An 18,685-nucleotide genomic window follows, 5' to 3' on the forward strand; every position below is an offset into this window, starting at 1 on the left:
TGTTGTCAACATCTGAAGTCAGAGGGCATCAGTAGCCCAATGTCTGAGTGGGAAGGATAGCATTTTTAAAATTTTATTTTTGATTCAAATTCAATTAAACTGGCCTACATTCTGTTTAGACAGAGAGGAATGAATCCAGTTTCCGTGGTTTACATAATCCTGTGGTTAGAGCAAATGGAAATTCAGAAGGGCTGAGCTTTTTCTTCTTATACCACCAGCCAGTTGTTTTTATCTCCTAGTGTTCTGTCTGAAAGAACAGTCTGCTCAGCCCTCCTGCCCTACAACATATACACTGACACCTGCTGTTATTCCCAATTTACTAATGGGATGTTTGTTTCCCCAATAGAGATTCAACTGACGTTTCCACCCTTAGAACCTAATAAGACAAAGATGGAATTAACCCATTCATTAAAATAATATTTATTGAGCAAGTACTATATTTCCAGCTCTGTGATAGGCTCGGGGAGACAAAGACTCTTCTATTGTTTTATTAATTATGGAAAGAGATAGGTAAGAGAAGCCCACAAAAATAAGTAATTTTGATATTTAAATTATGATGACTATTATGGAGAAAGTAGAAAAAGGGATGGGATAAAATACTGAGTGAGAGGGCTGCAATTTTAGCTTAAGTGTTACAAGTGGTCCTTTCTGAGAAGGTGAATTTTGAGCTGAGAGTGAAATAATGAGAAGGGATGGTTAGATGAACTCCTGGTGAGAACATTTCAGGTAAAAGAGAGGTTTGAGTTATCAAAGTAGGCTTGGTATGTTCAAGGGATGGAGAGATAGCCAGTCTAATTAATTGGTGGCTGGTGAATTAAGAAGAGTAGAGTAAGAAATGAAGACAGAGTGTTCTTCAGGAAGCAGAGCATGGGTCTCACCAGTCAGGTGTAATAGTTTAGAATTTATTCTGATTATCTCATTTATTCTTTACAGTCATCTTGTGAAGTTGATTTTATTCCTCTTTATAAGTGAAGTGACTCAGGCTGAAATGAGGTTTAGTTAAAACCAGCCACTTAGTAAGTGCCTGAACTGGGATCTGACCATCTGCTCTGGATGCCAGGATCCTTTCTCCAGCTATCCCACAGCTGTTCCTTGCAAGCTGCCAATGAAAAATTCCCTGGACACTCTTTTGTGATTCTAGTCTAAAACTTCAAAGGATGGTTTTTTGGGGGGTTGGGAGAAGTTTTGTGAGAGTAATTTTGAAAGATGACTGATGGTGGAAGAGGACCGTGTCCAACTCTGTGGTTGCTATGAGTTCAGGATAGAGGATGGGGACCACTCTAGCTCCAGAGAAATTTCAATCCATGAGGTAGGAACATGTTCAGGGGAACGTGCTGGTGGTTAGAATCAGAAACCTGTATTCCAAATGGGTGAAGTGGGCAGACCGCAGGTGTATAATTAAAGAGTAGTGGGTGGAGATAGGTGGAAATCCAGAGGGCAGGGAAATGATAGACAGTTTGTACAAATACTGAAGACAGCGGCCAATCTATGCCTACAGTTCTGCCCACAGATATCTGTTGCTTGGGTAGCTCAGATCAACAGTAAGGTACCAAACAGATTCACATGGATCTTCCCTAACATCTAGAGTCAAGAGCCCGTAATGAGAAAACTGGTGTGTTGGCTTGCTATCATTTCATTGTCTTGGGTATAATGCTATCCGAAACAGCATTATACCCAATAGACTGCATTTAATATTATTATTTTACCAGGCCGTGACAAATTTCTTGCATCTTTATAGAGTTACAGCTTATTGACTTTGAACCAATACTTAAAAAGATGCTTAGTTTTGTAATTTGTACGTCATATTTATCTTATTCAGAATGATGGTTTTGTAGTCAAAATAAAGGCTTCTAACTTGAGCCCACAAAACAAATGAATCACTCAGGATAGAACAAGTCTCTTTATTTTTAGAAAGGCATTTGGTATAGGGAGAAAGAACACCATTAAATTGATAATTCTAGGATTAAAATTTGTACACTTAAAAGTTTTGAGATGAGTCATTTGAAAGTTAATATCTCAGTAGTTTTGATCCTATTTGTTCTAGTTCTAAATTTCAGGCAACTTACAGAGGTAAAATTTTCTAGAATCTTAAGAAGAGATTTTCCCATTTCAAGAAGTAGTTTTTTGATTTCATTGTTTGAAAGTCCCTAGCGCAGGTTTTCAATTGCTGTATTCCTCACGCTTAGCATGATGTCTAGAGTCTGGCTCATAGTAGGTGCCCCATGAATATTTACCAAATGAAAGAGGTGGTTCAGCCAGACCACACAATATGTTCTAGTAGAGAACAACCACCATTGCCCCAGAGTGGCTTTTATAAAATAAGCTACAGTTTACATATAAAACAGAGCCTTTTCTTCTAGTCACCCTCTCAAAAGGTGTGTGTGTGTGTGTGTGTGTGTGTGTGTGTGTTTCCATATTCTTTCTTTGAATGTTGTCAGAAGGTTTGGCTTAGGTCCAGATACTTGAAGTGCCACGAGAATGGTGACATTTATGTTGCTTTTTGAGGATAGTCTGTGCTCAAAGTGTAGTACTCCGTAAGGGATGGTGCTTGTTTGAGAGAATCACTCATGTTATTTCCCACTCCCCTCCATTTTTTCTTAAAACAGGATAGAGACTCTTAATGGAACAATGATTCTCAAAAGAACAGAGCTTGAGGCAAAGCTGCAAGTTTTAAAGGTAATTTAATTTAATACAGTGGGGCAAATTTTTCATCCTTGAATATGTGAGTGGAAGAATAAACATCTATTTGAAGACTTGAGATAGCCCTTGAAGATGAAATGTCATGATGAGTCTAAACTGCTGAATTATCAAGAGCCATACAATTACCTTTGCAGGAATATTAAATTCTACAAACCAGGGCAAATCACTTCCTTCCTTCCTCCTCCTGTGTGTCTATGGGGCTCAGAAAGGCAACAGGAAAGCACATTGCCTGAAGAAGTTTCATTAATGCACCTGTGATCTCTTTTGATTTACATTCTGTTTGGGAAAAAACAAAGATGGAGGAGCTGTCGATTTCCCAAGTGCTGTATGTGTGTGTAGGAAGGCCTGGGATTTTCGTTTTTTGTTTCCTTCCATTTCGCCTCCCTCTTTCTACAAAGATCAAGTTCCTCTACTCCTGTGGATATCCTTGAATCTACTTTTGTTGGCAAATACACTGTCAACTCTGGAGAAGAAATTGAAGTTCTCAGGAGATGTTGCACAGTGCAGGATGTTCAGTGAATATTCTCTGGGCCCTTTGAGGGTCTTAAAAATCTCAGTTTCCTAGCGTGAGGAAATTCTGGCAGGCCATGAAATCTAGGACCTCACTCATGTGCATCTTAATTATTGAGTCCAAGAGGGTAGAGTTACCATATTTCTGTATTATCTTGTATTCCTCCCTTCTTCCACATCTAATTTATCAACAAGCCCTGTTTTCTTCTTTGTCAACATTAGTTTTATATTCTTATCATTTTGCTTATCCCTCTGATCTGTTGAATCAATCTATAAAATTCTTTGAAAAAAATATCCTCTGTTAGGTTATGATAAGAACTGAATTGTCTTTATAGAATAAATGAGATCAATGAACATTTTTATGATTTTTGCTTTCCTTACTTCAAACACAGGGTCTGTGTCTTTCCATTCGAGTCTTTTATGTACTTCAAAAACATTCTGTATTTTCTTCATCCATTTTATATTTACACTGATTATATATCACATATTATACGTTTATTACATATGCACTGATAGATTTATTCCCACATAATAAATAAATTTAAATTGTGGTTTTAATTAATAAATATAATTATTTCTAAATTTTTCTTGCTGTAATTAATGTGATCTTTTAATTTTTCAACTGCTTATTGCTATTGATATTTAGATAAAGTTTTAAATCCAGGAGTCTTGCTGAACTCCCTTTATTCTAGCTGTATGTTTGCAGATTCCCTTGGATTTTTTTATATAAACATATTATCTGCACATAATAAAAGTTTGCCCCTTTACTCCCAATTAGTCAACTAGTTTATTTTTTCTTCTCTTATAGTATTGGTTAGGACCTTCAGGATATTGCAAATAGTGAGTGTTAGTTTTCAAATTAAAAGAAGAGTCTCTAACATTTTATCATTGAAATTTTGTAAGGAGTAAATAGCTCATCATGTTATCTTTAGGTTTTTTAAAACTGTCGAAAGCTGATTTGTTTCTACAGTAGAGAGTCTTAGTGAAAATCTTTTTTGAAAAAATAAAACTGGCTGTTTCAGCCTTTTGTAAGAAAAAAAGGAAAGAAATGTAGAATATAAGCAATAGGTTTATGTTTCATGGAATAAAGAACTCTCTTGCACGACACATATATGCATGTTTATAAGCATTTTCTGTGCTTTGAACATTTTCTCTTAAAGTTTTAATATACATACTTTATTGTTTTCTAACCTAGAAAATTTTCAACACCTCCATCCTCTCCCAGAACATCAGGAATCTCAACATCTTTAAATGTCCATTTAGGACTCCATCTTCCTTATTATTACTTACTTTAGAAAATTCTATCAATTTTCAAAATAAAAAAGACAGGTTTTTATTCCTAACTGCTGGTAATGAGTGAGTATACCAACCTGTGAACCGATGGGCTTGCCCCATTTCTTATATTCTGTTCTTTACTTTTGGGTTCACTTTCCTTCTTGCCATAGTGTTTCTTTCAGTGAGGGTGGGTGGGTCTTTATTGAAAAATATGTATTTCCCTGCTGCTATTGAAAGAGTTTTACAGGTAACTGGATTATTCTAAGCTGATGTTTTGTCTCCTTAGTCCTTTTATTGTATTGTTATTTGATATTTTGTTTGTGAGGGATCTCCTAATTGTTTATCTTTTGTAGGTAATTTGCATTTTCTATATTTTCTTCTAAAAGTTTAAAGCATTTTTTTTTAATATTGAAGTCTTTAATTCACTTAGAATTAATTTTTTACATAGTATAAGATAAGATTCCAATTTTATTTTATTTTTTCTCTTTGGAAACTCGGTTCTCCCAGTGCCATTTACTTTATACAGTCTTTCATTTTCCCCAGTGGACCTGAAATGAAACTTCTGTTTTTACACTAGTTCCATATATGAAGGATCCTATAGGCTTCTAATTCTGATTCATTGATTAATTTGTTTCTCTCAGAGTCAGCTATTCTACCTTTATAATAAATATTGATGTCTGATTGGGCAAGATTTTTAGGTTATTCTTGGCTCTTTAATTGTCTTTGCACATTTTAGAATCAGATTGTCATATTCTATAACTAATTTTGGAGTTTTGATGGGTATCATGGTTTTATATAGATCAATTTGAGGAAACCTGATATCCGTATGCTACTGAGCTTTCTTACTGACAGACTGTCTCACTAGATAATTTTTAATTATTTTTTGTATTTCAATAAGGTCCTATATTTTTATGCAGATAGATCTTATGCATCTTTTATTAGATTTATTCTTTTGTAAAATGATTTTTCTTCTCATATAATTACTTTATTGAAAATATTGTTTTGAGGTTTATGCATAGATGTGTGAAATAAATTTTTCTACGCTGTTATTATACTCAAATGCTTTGCCAGACTATATAATTTCTAATTATCTATAGATTATTTTGAGTTTCTCATGAAGATACTAACTATTAGGAATGATTTTCAGCTCTTATTTTGCTATGTTGGGTAAGGTCTATAATACAGTGATGAATAGAAACTAAACTAGTAAGCATTCTTGCTTTGCTCTTGACCATAAAGGGAGTTCTTTTGACTCTTTCTTATCTCTAGGGATATACTTTTCATGTTAAGAAGGCTCCCTTCTATACCAAGTTTGCTAGTCTTGTTTATAGTGCTTGTGTATTATCTTGTATCAGATACATTTTTTTTTCTGTAAGTGTTGAGATGGTCTTCTTATTTATTTTTAAAAATCTATCAGTTTGGTGAATAACATTTAAAGATTTTCTAATGTAAAAACACCCTTGCATTTCTATAATACATCCATAATTTACATAATTATAATAAGTATAACATAATTATGTAAATTGTGGTCATAATTTATATTTTTTATATACTTATAGATTTGGCCTGCTGACATTTTCTTTAGAATTGTTGAGCATAACTTCATTTTACAGGTAGAATGGCCTGTAATTTTCTTCTCTCAGACTATCTTTTTTTATCTTCTTTTTTAGTTTCGGTATCGAATTTACTAGGCTCTTAGCATGAGCTGAGGAATCTCTTCCCCTTTTTGTCCTCTGGTAGAATTCTTGTAACACTATCTGAATCACCTGGCCTTGGGGTTCTTTTTGATGTGAATACTTCTAAACTCGGTTTTGGTTTCTTTATAAGACTGCTCAAGGTTTCTGCTTTTGTTTGTTTGTTTGCTTGAGCCAGCTTTATTGAATGATGTTTTTGCTAGTAAAGTTTTGAAGTTTTCAAATTTATTGCATGAAGTTGATAATAAACATTCTATTTTCATCTTTTTCTTTTATAACAAGCTGTGCTTATGTTCCCATTTTCATTTGTACTACTTTTTATGTCTTTTTTTTTTCCCTTGGTAATTCTCTCTAGAGGATTTCCTATTTGGGGATCTTTTCAAAACCCAGTATTTCAATTTTGGTCAATTATTCATCTTTTTCCTGGTTGCTTTTAAGGAGTTCTTTTGTCTTTCCTGATCTACAGTTTCACCACAGTCTCATTAGGCTTGGATTCATTTCTAAATTTTTCTTGCTGGGAACTTGCAGAGTCCTCAGTTTTTGTGACTCTTCGGTTTGGGGTAATTATCAGCTTGACCTCGGTGAATATACCTTCTTCATCATTCCCTGGATGATCTTCTGAAACTCCTGCTAGGCACATTTCAGAATCTTTTGATTTACCTTGCATGCTTCTTAACCACTCTTTCAGATTTTGTATCACATTATGTTTTTGTTTAATTTTTTAATTGAGGTATAATTGATTTGCAATCAGTTACGTTAGTTTCAGATGTACAGCAAAGTGATTCACTTATACGTATGTATGTGTATGTATCTACTATATCTGCATTCTTTTCTCAGTTCTTTTCATTGTTACATTATTTTTTAATTCCTGCATAATATCTTCAGTAATGTTGTCTGTGTTCTGTATAGAATGTGTTCTTTCTATTGAGTTTTAAAAATTAATTTTTTATTTTCAAATAATTCTTTTTCATGCCTATCTTTTCTTTTCTTCCTTTGTTTCAAATTTCTTGTTCTTAGAAACATCACGTTTCTCTCTCAGAGGATTGCAAATACTCTTTATTTTAAAGTTTTTGAACACTTTTCTATTTTTTGTTTGGAGAGAAGTCATGGACTGATGATCAGTTTTGTTGCCTTTTTATCATTAAACTTCTGTGGAGTTCTGGAGTGTGGATTGCCTGCTTTCCTTGGCCTCTCTGTGCCACTCAGTATGAGTTGGGCAGTGGCCTCTGCTCTGCAACTCAAGACTTCCAGTACAGAGCCAGGTCTGGCAGCTTGGATGCCTTCCCTGGGGGCCAGTATGCAGCTTAGGTCGTGAGGCTGTGCTCATGTGCTCCTGCCCCTGTGGGTACATGTTTTCCATTAGCTATAGTCACCCTTAGCAGCTTTGTTCAGCCTCCTTTTCATGGTGGTAGAGCTTAACCAAGGTTCTTCTCTCAAGCAGAAAACCTGTCTTTGTCTCTGCCTCACATAGGGTCTAATTTTCTCCTGACTTCTTTCTTTTTCTCCAGGTCTAGTAGAACTTTGGGTTCATTCCTGTTCATCATCTTTCATTTCTATTGCCTTTCTAATCTTGTAATTGTGAAATTTCCAGCTCATCACTGGGCTAGAAATGTCTGGGTCTGACCTATTAACCAGTCAGGATGGCTTCCCCTTCACACAGTGACATTTAGTTTGTGCATCCTGCTACGTTAGTGGCATCGTGTCTCACGAAGGTTCCTTGTGTGGCCACGACCTCTTCTTCAGAAACAATGGTCCCTTCTGAGCTAAATTTTCAGGGATTCCCTTTCTTGTGACCTATGATTCAAATGTTTGACATGGAAACAGCACATCTAGTGGGCTAACTGAGGGAGCTATTCTCTGATATTTACTGAGTTTGTAGCCCTTGGGAAACGTTTTGCTACATTGAACCTTTATTTTTTAATTTGGAACTTTTAGGACAGTTATCTATGAAAGCACGATAAAAGTAGTAAGTGTTAGTTGCTCAGTCATGTCTTACCCTTTGTGACCCCACAGACCGTAGCCCATCAGCCTCCTCTGGCCATGGAATTCTCCAGGCAAGAATACTGGAGTGGGTAGCCATTCCATTCTCCAGAGAATCTTCCCAATCTACGGTTCAAACCCAGGGTCTCTCCTGCATTGCATTGCAGGCAAATTGTTTTCTGTCTGAGCCACCAGGGAAGCCCAGGTGGGATATAAGTAATAAAGTGCTATGGAAAGGTTTATCTAAAGTCTCATGGAGAATGAAAACATTGGAGACATATTCAACCAATATCCAGCCTGTGACAGCTGAGTGTTGTTTCAGAAAGTCACCCTTTCATTTACTCATTTAGCCAACATTTAAGGAGCAGCTTCAGTATGATAGGCACTGACCTAGGCACAGTGAGCTGAGCTGATGTGGCCTAGTAAGGTTAGATCTCACCTATGCTTCAATTTTCTTCTAATAATGAGAGGTTAGATTTGTCCAAATACACCCCTGTGATGTTAATAATAGACCGAAACAGACTTTGAGGAAAATAGGGAAGCTTCATTACAGACTAAAAGCTCTCAGTCACTTTGACACAGCTGCTCTTTACACTGGTATTTTCTTGGTTTGAGTGATGACATACTGAGATGACTGGGACAAATCAACAGATATGATACTTAAAAACCTTTATTTTCACAGAAACTATTTGGCAAGCCCTGACTTTGTATTTATAGGTAGTAAGTACAGAAATACAACTCCCTCTTCTACTTCTAATTAGTTTTGAGTATTGGTCTATCCTTATGCTCCCCAGTTGGACTCTATTCTCTGGTAAGAGATAAACCTCTTTAAGAAAGAAAAAAAGGCTGGTTCTGTACTTCCTGGTTTCCTGACTCTGATCTTCACATGATCTCAGGTTTATAAGAGCTATTATTCAGGTGGCCCAGCAGTCTTAGAGCCAGGTAGACTATGTTATAGTATAGAAAGAACAAGGAATTAACTGAGCAAGGAATTTTATGTCTTTGACTTATTGATTACATATTTTATTGACAGGCATAAGGAGTGCTGCTATATGTTACTGTTATCAAGGCTGAGAAAGTCCTGCCCAGTGATTGTTCATTCCCTGAACAGCCAGAGTCCCCCTTAAACATTTAATGACATTCTTGTAATATTTTCTTTTCCTTTAGTCTTCTTCTTCCAGATGTACTTTCCCCCCAGTCTCCCATTTTAGCCTTCGTCTGCCCCTTCCAGACTGATGTGTACAAAGGACCACTTGTTTCTAACTAGGCTGCCTTTCCTTCCTGATAAATGTCCACAGGCAAATCTGAGTGGTGGGGGACCTAAATCTGGGGGCTTGCTGTGGGGACCTGAAGTGGCAAAGGAAGGGATGGAGTAAAATGCAGAGAGAGGGGAGAAGGAGCCTTTTTGCTTTGTCATGTGCCTCCTGCTTTGTTGACTTTCGATTCCCATCCACAGCCTGGCTGTGGGCCAGGCCTCATGAGCAGTCGTGACCATTACAACAGCCACTTCATCCCTCCCTGGGCCACTGTTCTCATGCACGGGGCAGCCAAGGAAGGAAGCAGTTAAGAGGTCAAGAACTGTTAAGAAATGTTCTAAGTTTAGCCCTCCAAGGATATCTTTTAGAGCTGGTCAGCTTCCCTTTTTGTGTATAGAAAATAAATAGATATCCAGCAGAAAATATAGTGGTAGTGACCCAGGCTTATAGAATGATGGTGGTATTTTTTTTTTAATCGAAATACAGTTGATTTATAATATTGTGTTAGTTTCGGATGTACAGCAAAGTGATCCAGTTTTACATATATGTTTTATTCAGATTTCTATTACATGTTACTATAAGATACTGAATGTAGTTCTCTGTGGTGTACGATAAATTCTTGTTGTTCATCTAGTTTATGTATAATGGTGTGTATGTCTTAATCCTATACTCCTAGTTTATCCCTCTCCTGACCCGTTTCCCCTTTGATAAGCATGTTTGTTTTCTATGTCTGTGAATCTGTTTCTGTTTTTTTTTTTAAATTTTTATTTTTACTTTATTTTACTTTACAATACTGTATTGGTGTTGCCATACATTGACATGAATCTGCCACGGGTGTACATGAGTTCCCAAACATGAACCCCCCTTCCACCTCCCACCCCATATCATCTCTCTGGATCATCCCTGTGCACCAGCCCCAAGCATCCTGTATCCTGCATTGAATATAGACTGGCGATTCGTTTCTTACATGATAGTATACATGTTTCAATGCCATTCTCCCAAATCATCCCACCCTCGCCCTCTCCCTCAGAGTCCAAAAGTCCGCTCTACACATCTGTGTCTCTTTTGCTGTCTCGCATACAGGGTCATCATTATCATCTTTCTAAATTCCATATATATGTGTTAGTATACTGTATTGGTGTTTTTCTTTCTGGCTTACTTCACTCTGTATAATCCATCTCATTAGAACTGATTCAAATGAATTCTTTTTAACGGCTGAGTAATACTCCATTGTGTATATGTATCACAGCTTTCTTATCCATTCATCTGCTGATGGACATCTAGGTTGCTTCCATGTCCTGGCTATTATAAACAGTGCTGCGATGAACACTGGGGTACAAGTGTCTCTTTCTATTCTGGTTTCCTTGGTGTGTATGCCCAGCAGTGGGATTGCTGGGTCATAAGGCAGTTCAAATAAGCTTATTGGTATCATTTTTTTTTTAGGTTCCACATATAAGTGATATCATATAGTATTTGTCTTTCTTTTTCTGACTTGCTTTTTGCTTAGTGTGAAAATCTCTAGGCCCATCCATGTTGCTGCAAATGGCATTATTTCATTCTTTTTCATAGCTGAGTAACATTTCATTGTATATATGTACCACATCTTCTGTGTCCATTCAAAATGATCATGGCATTTTTGGAACATTTACTAAGCTGTATCCACTGTTCCACCCATTTTCATCTACTAATACTTATAATCCTCATGAAAATCCAAGGGTTTAGGTTCTGTTGTCCTCATGTTATAGATGAGAGAAGCCTAGAGTTTAAAGTCTTGCTGAATCAGCTAGTAAATGGACACAAACCCAAGCAATCTGCTTTTCCAATAATTTAAAATAAAAAAATCATAAATGTCATTGTTTCTATTATCTGTCGTCTCTATTGAAACAATGTCATTGTTTCAATTTGTTGGTGCTACTAGACTATTTCTTGAGAAATGGGTGTTCCCAATATTCCCCTATTACACACACACACAAAATCTTTCAAATGAATGAGAGGGATTGTTAGCACTAGAAAGAAATGAAAAAAAAAATGAATTGACAAATCTGAACAGCTGAAAGTACATTGCTGTCTTCTCTGGGGTTTCCTAATAATTAGCACTTTTTTTCTTCTTTCTCAGCAAACCTTGAAGAAGAAATGGGTGGAGTTCAGATCTCTGCAATTACAGGAACAGCGCCTGCTTCATGGTAAATGTGATTTCCGGTTCAGAAACCACACTTATATTTCATTCTTTCAGTACTTCTGTATCTAAATTGTTTTAAGATTGTCATCATTACAAGGAAAAAATTGTCTAGCGTGGGTCAAAAATAGTCTGTATTCCTTTGGCTTGGCTTTTGGAGTGACCAGTGTATTTGGAGGAGGGGTAAGTCACGTGACGTCCCCTCTTCCATACACATAACACATGCACATGAAAACATGGGCACGCATGCATGCACACACTCGTAAGAAGCACCTGGGGATTTCAGAAGAGCGATATGAATGATTGCCTCATTTTCTTATTACTTTGGCAGATGACTTAGATTCCTGAGAATGCCTATGGCTCAGGGGCTGCGTAGTTCTGAGAAACTCTTGAAACTGGAATGGTAGCATGCTTCTTGGGTGGAGCTTGTATTATTTGTTCAAATTGTGTCAGTTACAATAATGCAGAGGTATTCTCCTTCATGGCCCTCAAACCCAGGAAATGTGAAGGATCTTTAAAACAGTAAATACATGCTTCTTGCCATTGTATGCATTCTGAGAAGAAGGGTTGAATTTAACATTTGTTGACTTGGCACTTGCTGTGTGACTGGTATAACCTGAAGAATGAACTTATGTGTACAAATAATGCACTGAAACCACTAGCTATGTGGGTGTGAAATATAGCTTATATATTTGTTAGATAAGACTGACCTAAAGTCTCTATTTATAACCTTACAATATCTGTTTGTTAAAGTGATCATCTGTTTATAGAAAAAAGATACATTTAATTCTTAATTCGGCACTGATTTATGACAGAAGTTTGTGTTCAAGTTCTTTCTTTTCAGAAAATGAAACATATATGAGTTACTTCTCTATTTGTGTTTACAAAGTAATTTTCCTAAAAATGTATAACAGTGTTTTTCTGAGGGATCTAAAATTTGCTAACAACTCAGAGAAGGCAGTGGCACCCCACTCCAGTACTCTTGCCTGGAAAATCCCATGGACGGAGGAGCCTGGTAGGCTGCAGTCCATGGGGTCGCAAAGAGTTGGACACAACTGAGTGACTTTACTTTCACTTTTCAGTTTCATGCATTGGAGAAGGCAATGGCAACCCACTCCAGTGTTCTTACCTGGAGAATCCCAGGGACGGGGGAACCTGGTGGGCTGCCGTCTCTGGGGTCGCACAGAGTCGGACACGACTGAAGCGACTTAGCAGCAGCAGCAGAGGCACAAATATATGGCTACTTCCTGGATTTCTGTAAACTTCAGGGTCTACAGACTTGCAGAGGGCATCCTAGAGGGGAGACGGGGTTTGATCTGATAAGTGTAGGCAGTTCTGTGGTTCTATGGGCATGGCCTTGTATAGACAAGGTCCTTTGTTCAGGTTCAAGGAGATTGGCTCCTCATTGTCTATATTGGCCATTGTCTATATTTTTTGAGAGATAAAAGAGTTCTTTAGTTTACTTTTTATAGACCTAGAATAAATATCGAGGGCATGAGACTCTACAAGCCATATGCTCTCCAATCAGAAGACATTCATCAACTTGTTGCCAGATGAAATAAAGTAGGTTTTGTTAACAAAAAAGAACGCATTATAACTGGTCACTACAGGGCTGACCCTACTCAACTTTGCAGATCAAATGGAAAAATAAACAAACAGTCTCTTTTAATATTGTCAACCAAGGGCAAAGGAGAGCAGCAGTAGAGACGATGAGCATGAGGTTTAAAAAACACATTTCTGAGTGTGTAATGTTCTATTACTTTTCCTGAAGCAAAGTCACCTTCAAATGATTTTTTTTTTTCTGGCTAGTATTACAAATAATCTCCTTTCTTTTAGCAGCATACCAAACAACTCAGACAGTACATAAGCAAGTGGGATATGAACAGGCTGTTGGTGTGAGATTAAAATTTGAGTTTGGAGAGCCCAGATGTAGATTATAAAGGGTTGATGAAGAAATTCAGCCAAGCAGATAACATTCAATTTTTTCAAGTGATTATTTATTTTAGGACAGGGATGTTTTCTGGTACACTACCATTTCGAAGAATTTGAGTATTAAAGCATTCTAAGAATAAACTGGGAATATCGAGGCTCTAAGATATCCTTTCTGTTCTAAACATCTTTGAATTCTCTAATAATCAGTCTGTAAGGTGCAGGTTTTATAACTGTGCTTTCCATACACTTCAAGTTATGTTATAATAATTTTGCAATTATTTAAAAATACGGTAACTAAAAACCAAAGGAACTAAAATAGAGAAAATCCATAAGAGGGCATTTCTCCAAGTATATTCTTTGGAACCAATTTCTATGATGATTTTAATAAAAAGTGGCAGGGTCACTTCAATGTAAGAAATGATTCTTTTGGAAATTCAAAAGTTGCACTGGAATACTGTTAGATGAGTTGAACTGTTCTAATGTGAAGAATTTTGTTTCAATTTACTTAATCTAGACCATTTTTGTGACCATGGAATCCTTTACATGAAACTAATCCATAAACAAGGGTTTCCCAGGTGGCACAGTGCTAAAGAATCTGCCTACCAATGCAGGAAATGCAAGAGATGGAGGTTTGGTCCCTGGGTCAGGAAGATTCCTGCAGTAGAAAATTGCAACCCAGTCTAGTATTCTTGCCTGGAAAACTCCATGGACAGAAGAGCCTTGCAGCCTACAGTCACAGGGTCACAAAGAGTCAAACACAACGAAGTAACTGAGCATACACAGTCTATGGACAAATAGCTTGAAAAATCATAGTCTTAAGCTTATCAAATGATCTCATAGACAGTCACTTATTTGTGCAAGCTTGGTGAAAAGAATTATTCACTCTTACTCTTTCTTGTGCCTTTCAAAGAGAAATTTTGATGTATTTACTTGTAAGAGGTGATGCTTAGATCTATTTCACAGTACGCTTTCTTTTCTGCGTTCTAGGTGATGCAACTAACTGCCCAAGTTTGGAAAATATGGACATAGATGAATTCACGCTGCTTGGACCCCTGCCTGGCCCCGCCCTCCTGGACCGGAATCGATTATCCAGTGCAAGCAGTTGTAAGAGCTGGCTGAGCTCCATGACGATAGACAGTGAGGATGGGTACCAGACCTGTGTGTCTGAAGACTCCAGTCGGGAAGCCTTCAGCCGCCAGACAAGCACAGATGATGAGTGCTTTGTCCCCAGGGAAGGAGATGATTTTCTGAAGAGGTCTTCTTCGAGGAGGAATCGGAGCATTAGTTCTGCCAGCAGTGGGTCCATGTCTCCTTTGTGCGAAGGTAACTTCTCAGGCATGTATGGGACCCTGCCCAGGAAAAGCAGAAGGGGAAGTGTCCGGAAACAGCTGTTGAAATTCATCCCAGGCCTTCACCACGCTGTGGAAGAGGAAGAGAGTCGCTTTTAATGGGTTGTCATGCCCTTTCATATTAGCTTATTTTGTAAATATCTTCAGATTCCTTTAGATCAACTCCACCCGTGGGAAAGTGCAGATGGATTGCAAAACTGACACCTCATTTCATGGCAGTAGTGAACTTTATTTAAGCTTTCGTACCACTGTGTATGCTTTTGCAATCGTTTTTTAACCAGAATGGTTCAAGTTCTAAGCAGGCAGTAGGAAAATTAAATAATAATAAATTACAAAATATAACAAATTAACTCAAGTGCCTGCTCATTTTAATGCTGCCTATGAAGGCAAGGGTAATATTTATTTTCTAGATTAGTCATGTGAAAAGTTGGGAACTTTTTAGAATCAAGTGTAAATAAGAATGTGACAGAATGTAATTATTTGGAATACCTTCTGTAGATTAATTGGTAGGTTACAAAACTTATATTTGCTTAAGCTCAGTAGACTATGGGGAGGCTTAATTAATAGGCAATTTTGAATGTTTCTGTTCAAATTTATGAAAGATTAGAAGCGAAGATGATCATCAGCCCTTTTTTACATCCACAGTGATAATAAAGCAAGAAGTAGATTTAATAGGAGGATTTAAGGTTTATAAAATCCACTGGAAGATGTTTTCTAAGATGGGTACTAAAGGAGACTATAATAAGGTCTTTTATATTGGTGGCCTAAACAAAATGGATGAGGATGTCTTTCTTACCTGATTCAACTTTTGCTCTTCCTAAACACTGATGACAAGTCTGGAACTCTCAAGATCCTATAGCCTTGTGATGTTTTTTGAACACATATCTAAAATTTGAAAAGTTAAAGTTAGGAAAAAGATTTTCCTCCTGTGGAATTTTTTTCACATTGCTCCTCACTTTATATTTTCTTAGTAGTTCTTGCCGCAGCACTCTCTTGTCTATTAGTTATGTTGGTATCACTTTACTCCTCACCTTTCAATCACATTTTTATTCAATGTCCATTAAAGTTCATGATTTCTCTGTTCTGGTGATACAGCTGCTCATTACCTATATTCTAGGGTAGATATTCTGGACAATGCAATATACAGACCCTACTGATTGTGAATGCTGTGTGTGCGTGTGTGTGTGTGTATGTGTGAGAGATAGATGACTTTGAGTGCAACTGATACACTTTAATAAACTGAGTAAAGAGTGACTCATTTTGAGAAAAAAAGAGATGAGGGCAAGGAAGCTTGTAGGGTAAGAAATGAATGATAAAATAAAATAGGAAAATATTTCTAATGGGACATACTTTCTATTAATTCTTTGAATTCAGGAGTATCCAATGGGCTCTGCATAAGAATCATTCATGTGAAGAGTAGAGCTTTCACAGGAACAACGGCAATCTTGTCTGTCATTTACTGAAGGCATAGTAGGTGAAAGGTATTGTCCATGTGATTCCAGAAATAAACCTGTAGAGAGACATTAGGCATATAGATAAGGAAGCAGGTATTCAGAGAAGCCCCCATGGTCACTGGAAGGGCTAATCTTGGGAGCCAGTTTTTCCCAGCTCGAGCTTACCTGCTCAGTCTCTCTGGATGTTGTTCACCTCTTTGCTGGTTCTGTGTAGTTACCACCACAGGACTACCATTTGCCCCAACCCCAATATTTAAAATGTACAATTGTAGATTGCATGAATAAGGATATTATAAACAGGAGAAAAAACCCTCTTTGGTGAATATGAAGGGAAACATATATAAGGTGACTCTTCTCAGGTCTACAAGCAAGTTTTCAGATATAAGCACATAACTTATAATAACTACATGGTTAGCAATACATTTATTTTCAACAGGGGCTTGCAAATCAATTGTGATTTGACAGATATTGCTTATTTCTCACCACAGACGAGAATTGTCATGTTAAAGATCTGCTTACATGAATGTAGCATTTTCTGTTTGTCCTCTTTCGCCAAGTGCAGGGGCAAAAATACTACATTTATTTTAAGAAAGATGCTTTTAAAGTATTCTACGTGAACAATGTTTTAAGAACTACCACAGTTCATCTGGAAAAGCAGACAACATGTCATTTGCTTCTCTGTGGTTTTAAGTGTTAAATATAGTATGATACCATCTTACAGTAAGCATCAGCCCAAAATGGTAGAGGGAAGAAGCCCGGCATGTTGCACTGTCGCCTGCGATCAGAAGCGTGAGAGTCGAGTTAGATATGTTCTGGAAAAAAAAGTTAAGCATTTTTTAACCAAAGTACAGGAAGGAAGGGTATCTCATGTTTTGTGTGTTCACAAGTTGTAAGAAACCTGATGTTGAGTGGAAATGTGGGTAAATTTCCCATAGCATAGTTTTTCAACCTGAATCTGACCTCAGTGAGGCTTTAGAAGATGTCATTTCTCAAATTTTCTGGTGCGCAATGACCACAGTGACTTACTTGGATATAATTTACTGGGAAAAGAAAAGTGAAGAATTTTTTCTTAACCCTAAAGTTGTCAAATATGTAATATTGGTGAATTTGTTAATTGAAAATTTGTTATGAAAATGCATTTTTCTAATATGGCTTTGATTGATAAATCAAATTTGAATCAAACCTATTAGGAATCACTCTTGTCATGTGACTATAGGAACACCACCATGTCAGACAGGTTGGAACTATATTTTTTGAAATGACTTTTATTTATCATTTCTACTTTTTAATGCTTTTCCATCTTAGTGCATGATATAAACAATATTAAAAATCCTAGTCTGAATTGAAGATCACAGTTGGAAACTGCTTGTGTATACTAATCATAAAGTATAAATATTTGTGGATGTATACAATCTAAGCATAGTAAATAACACATAACAACTATACTATACTTTGGATCACAAAATTATTGGTGCTTCATATCCTATTCCTTACATAACTATGAGCAATAAAATAAAATTTTGACACCTTTCTGAAATAAAGAATGCTACTTTTCAATGACAGAACTTTCTGCTGTCTCTCTCTGTCTTTACTTACTTTAAATGAAATGGAATTTGAAAAACCTAGAGTGACCGATTAACACCTACCTCTTTGAGCTTCTTAAAATATATTACCTATTTAATTGAGGCTTTGCACTTGTATTAGCTTTCTGTTGTTTGACAAATTGCTGCAAACATAGAGGTTTAAAACATATTTATTATCTCAAAGGTTCATGGGTCAAGAGTATGGGCAATGTTTAGCTGGGTATCCTTGAAATGAAGCAGGACCCTGTGGTCCTTGACCTCCAATCCCGCAACATCCTCTGCCTGCTTTTGCCTGTGGAAAACTTCAGTCAATGAATAAGTTTAATCAGAGAAATGAAAAGGTAGAAACAAAGGAAAACAGTCAAAGGAGAGCAAATAATAATAATGTAGTCATTAAACATAGTTAAGGACGTTTATTTCCTTCTTAAGGATTATAGATAATATTCTGAACCATATCCCAGAAGCTGTCTTATAGATACTAAAACACCAGATGAAAAAATTAACTACATGATGACCAGACTATACCAATGACATAAGCTGCCACAATTCCAAGAATTTGCCTCAAAGAAATGGGAAGAAACAGACCCTGGAACTGAAAATTAACTGTACCTGAAACAACCAAGTTGACATTGATTAGACCACTGATGATCAATTTGAAGATGACTGTCAAAGATGACAGTAATGTTTCTCTATGTAACCTCATTTATGTCTCTAAAAACTCTTGCCCCTCTGGTTGTGTGTGTGTGTGCGGGGGTCTGCCAGTTGTCAGGGGGTAC

The 18,685-nt window shown here is 36.8% G+C and overlaps 1 protein-coding gene across 4 annotated transcripts in view; it reads left to right on the plus strand.

Moving 5' to 3' along the window:
• Nucleotides 1-17,891, plus strand: part of CYTIP (cytohesin 1 interacting protein) — an 89,239-nt gene extending 71,348 nt beyond the window's left edge. For all 4 annotated transcript variants that reach the window (XM_012136806.5, XM_042243833.2, XM_004004682.6 and 1 more), the window contains 3 exons: nucleotides 2,607-2,676; nucleotides 11,532-11,598; nucleotides 14,511-17,891. In XM_012136806.5, coding sequence (XP_011992196.1) covers nucleotides 2,607-2,676; nucleotides 11,532-11,598; nucleotides 14,511-14,971 — 598 coding nt within the window. In that variant the 3' untranslated portion in view covers nucleotides 14,972-17,891. The remainder of the gene's footprint in view (nucleotides 1-2,606; nucleotides 2,677-11,531; nucleotides 11,599-14,510) is intronic.
• The last annotated feature ends 794 nt before the right edge of the window (nucleotides 17,892-18,685 follow it).

The sequence above is a fragment of the Ovis aries genome, chromosome 2, assembly GCF_016772045.2.
Source record: "Ovis aries strain OAR_USU_Benz2616 breed Rambouillet chromosome 2, ARS-UI_Ramb_v3.0, whole genome shotgun sequence".
In the NCBI taxonomy this organism is placed as follows: domain Eukaryota; kingdom Metazoa; phylum Chordata; class Mammalia; order Artiodactyla; family Bovidae; genus Ovis; species Ovis aries.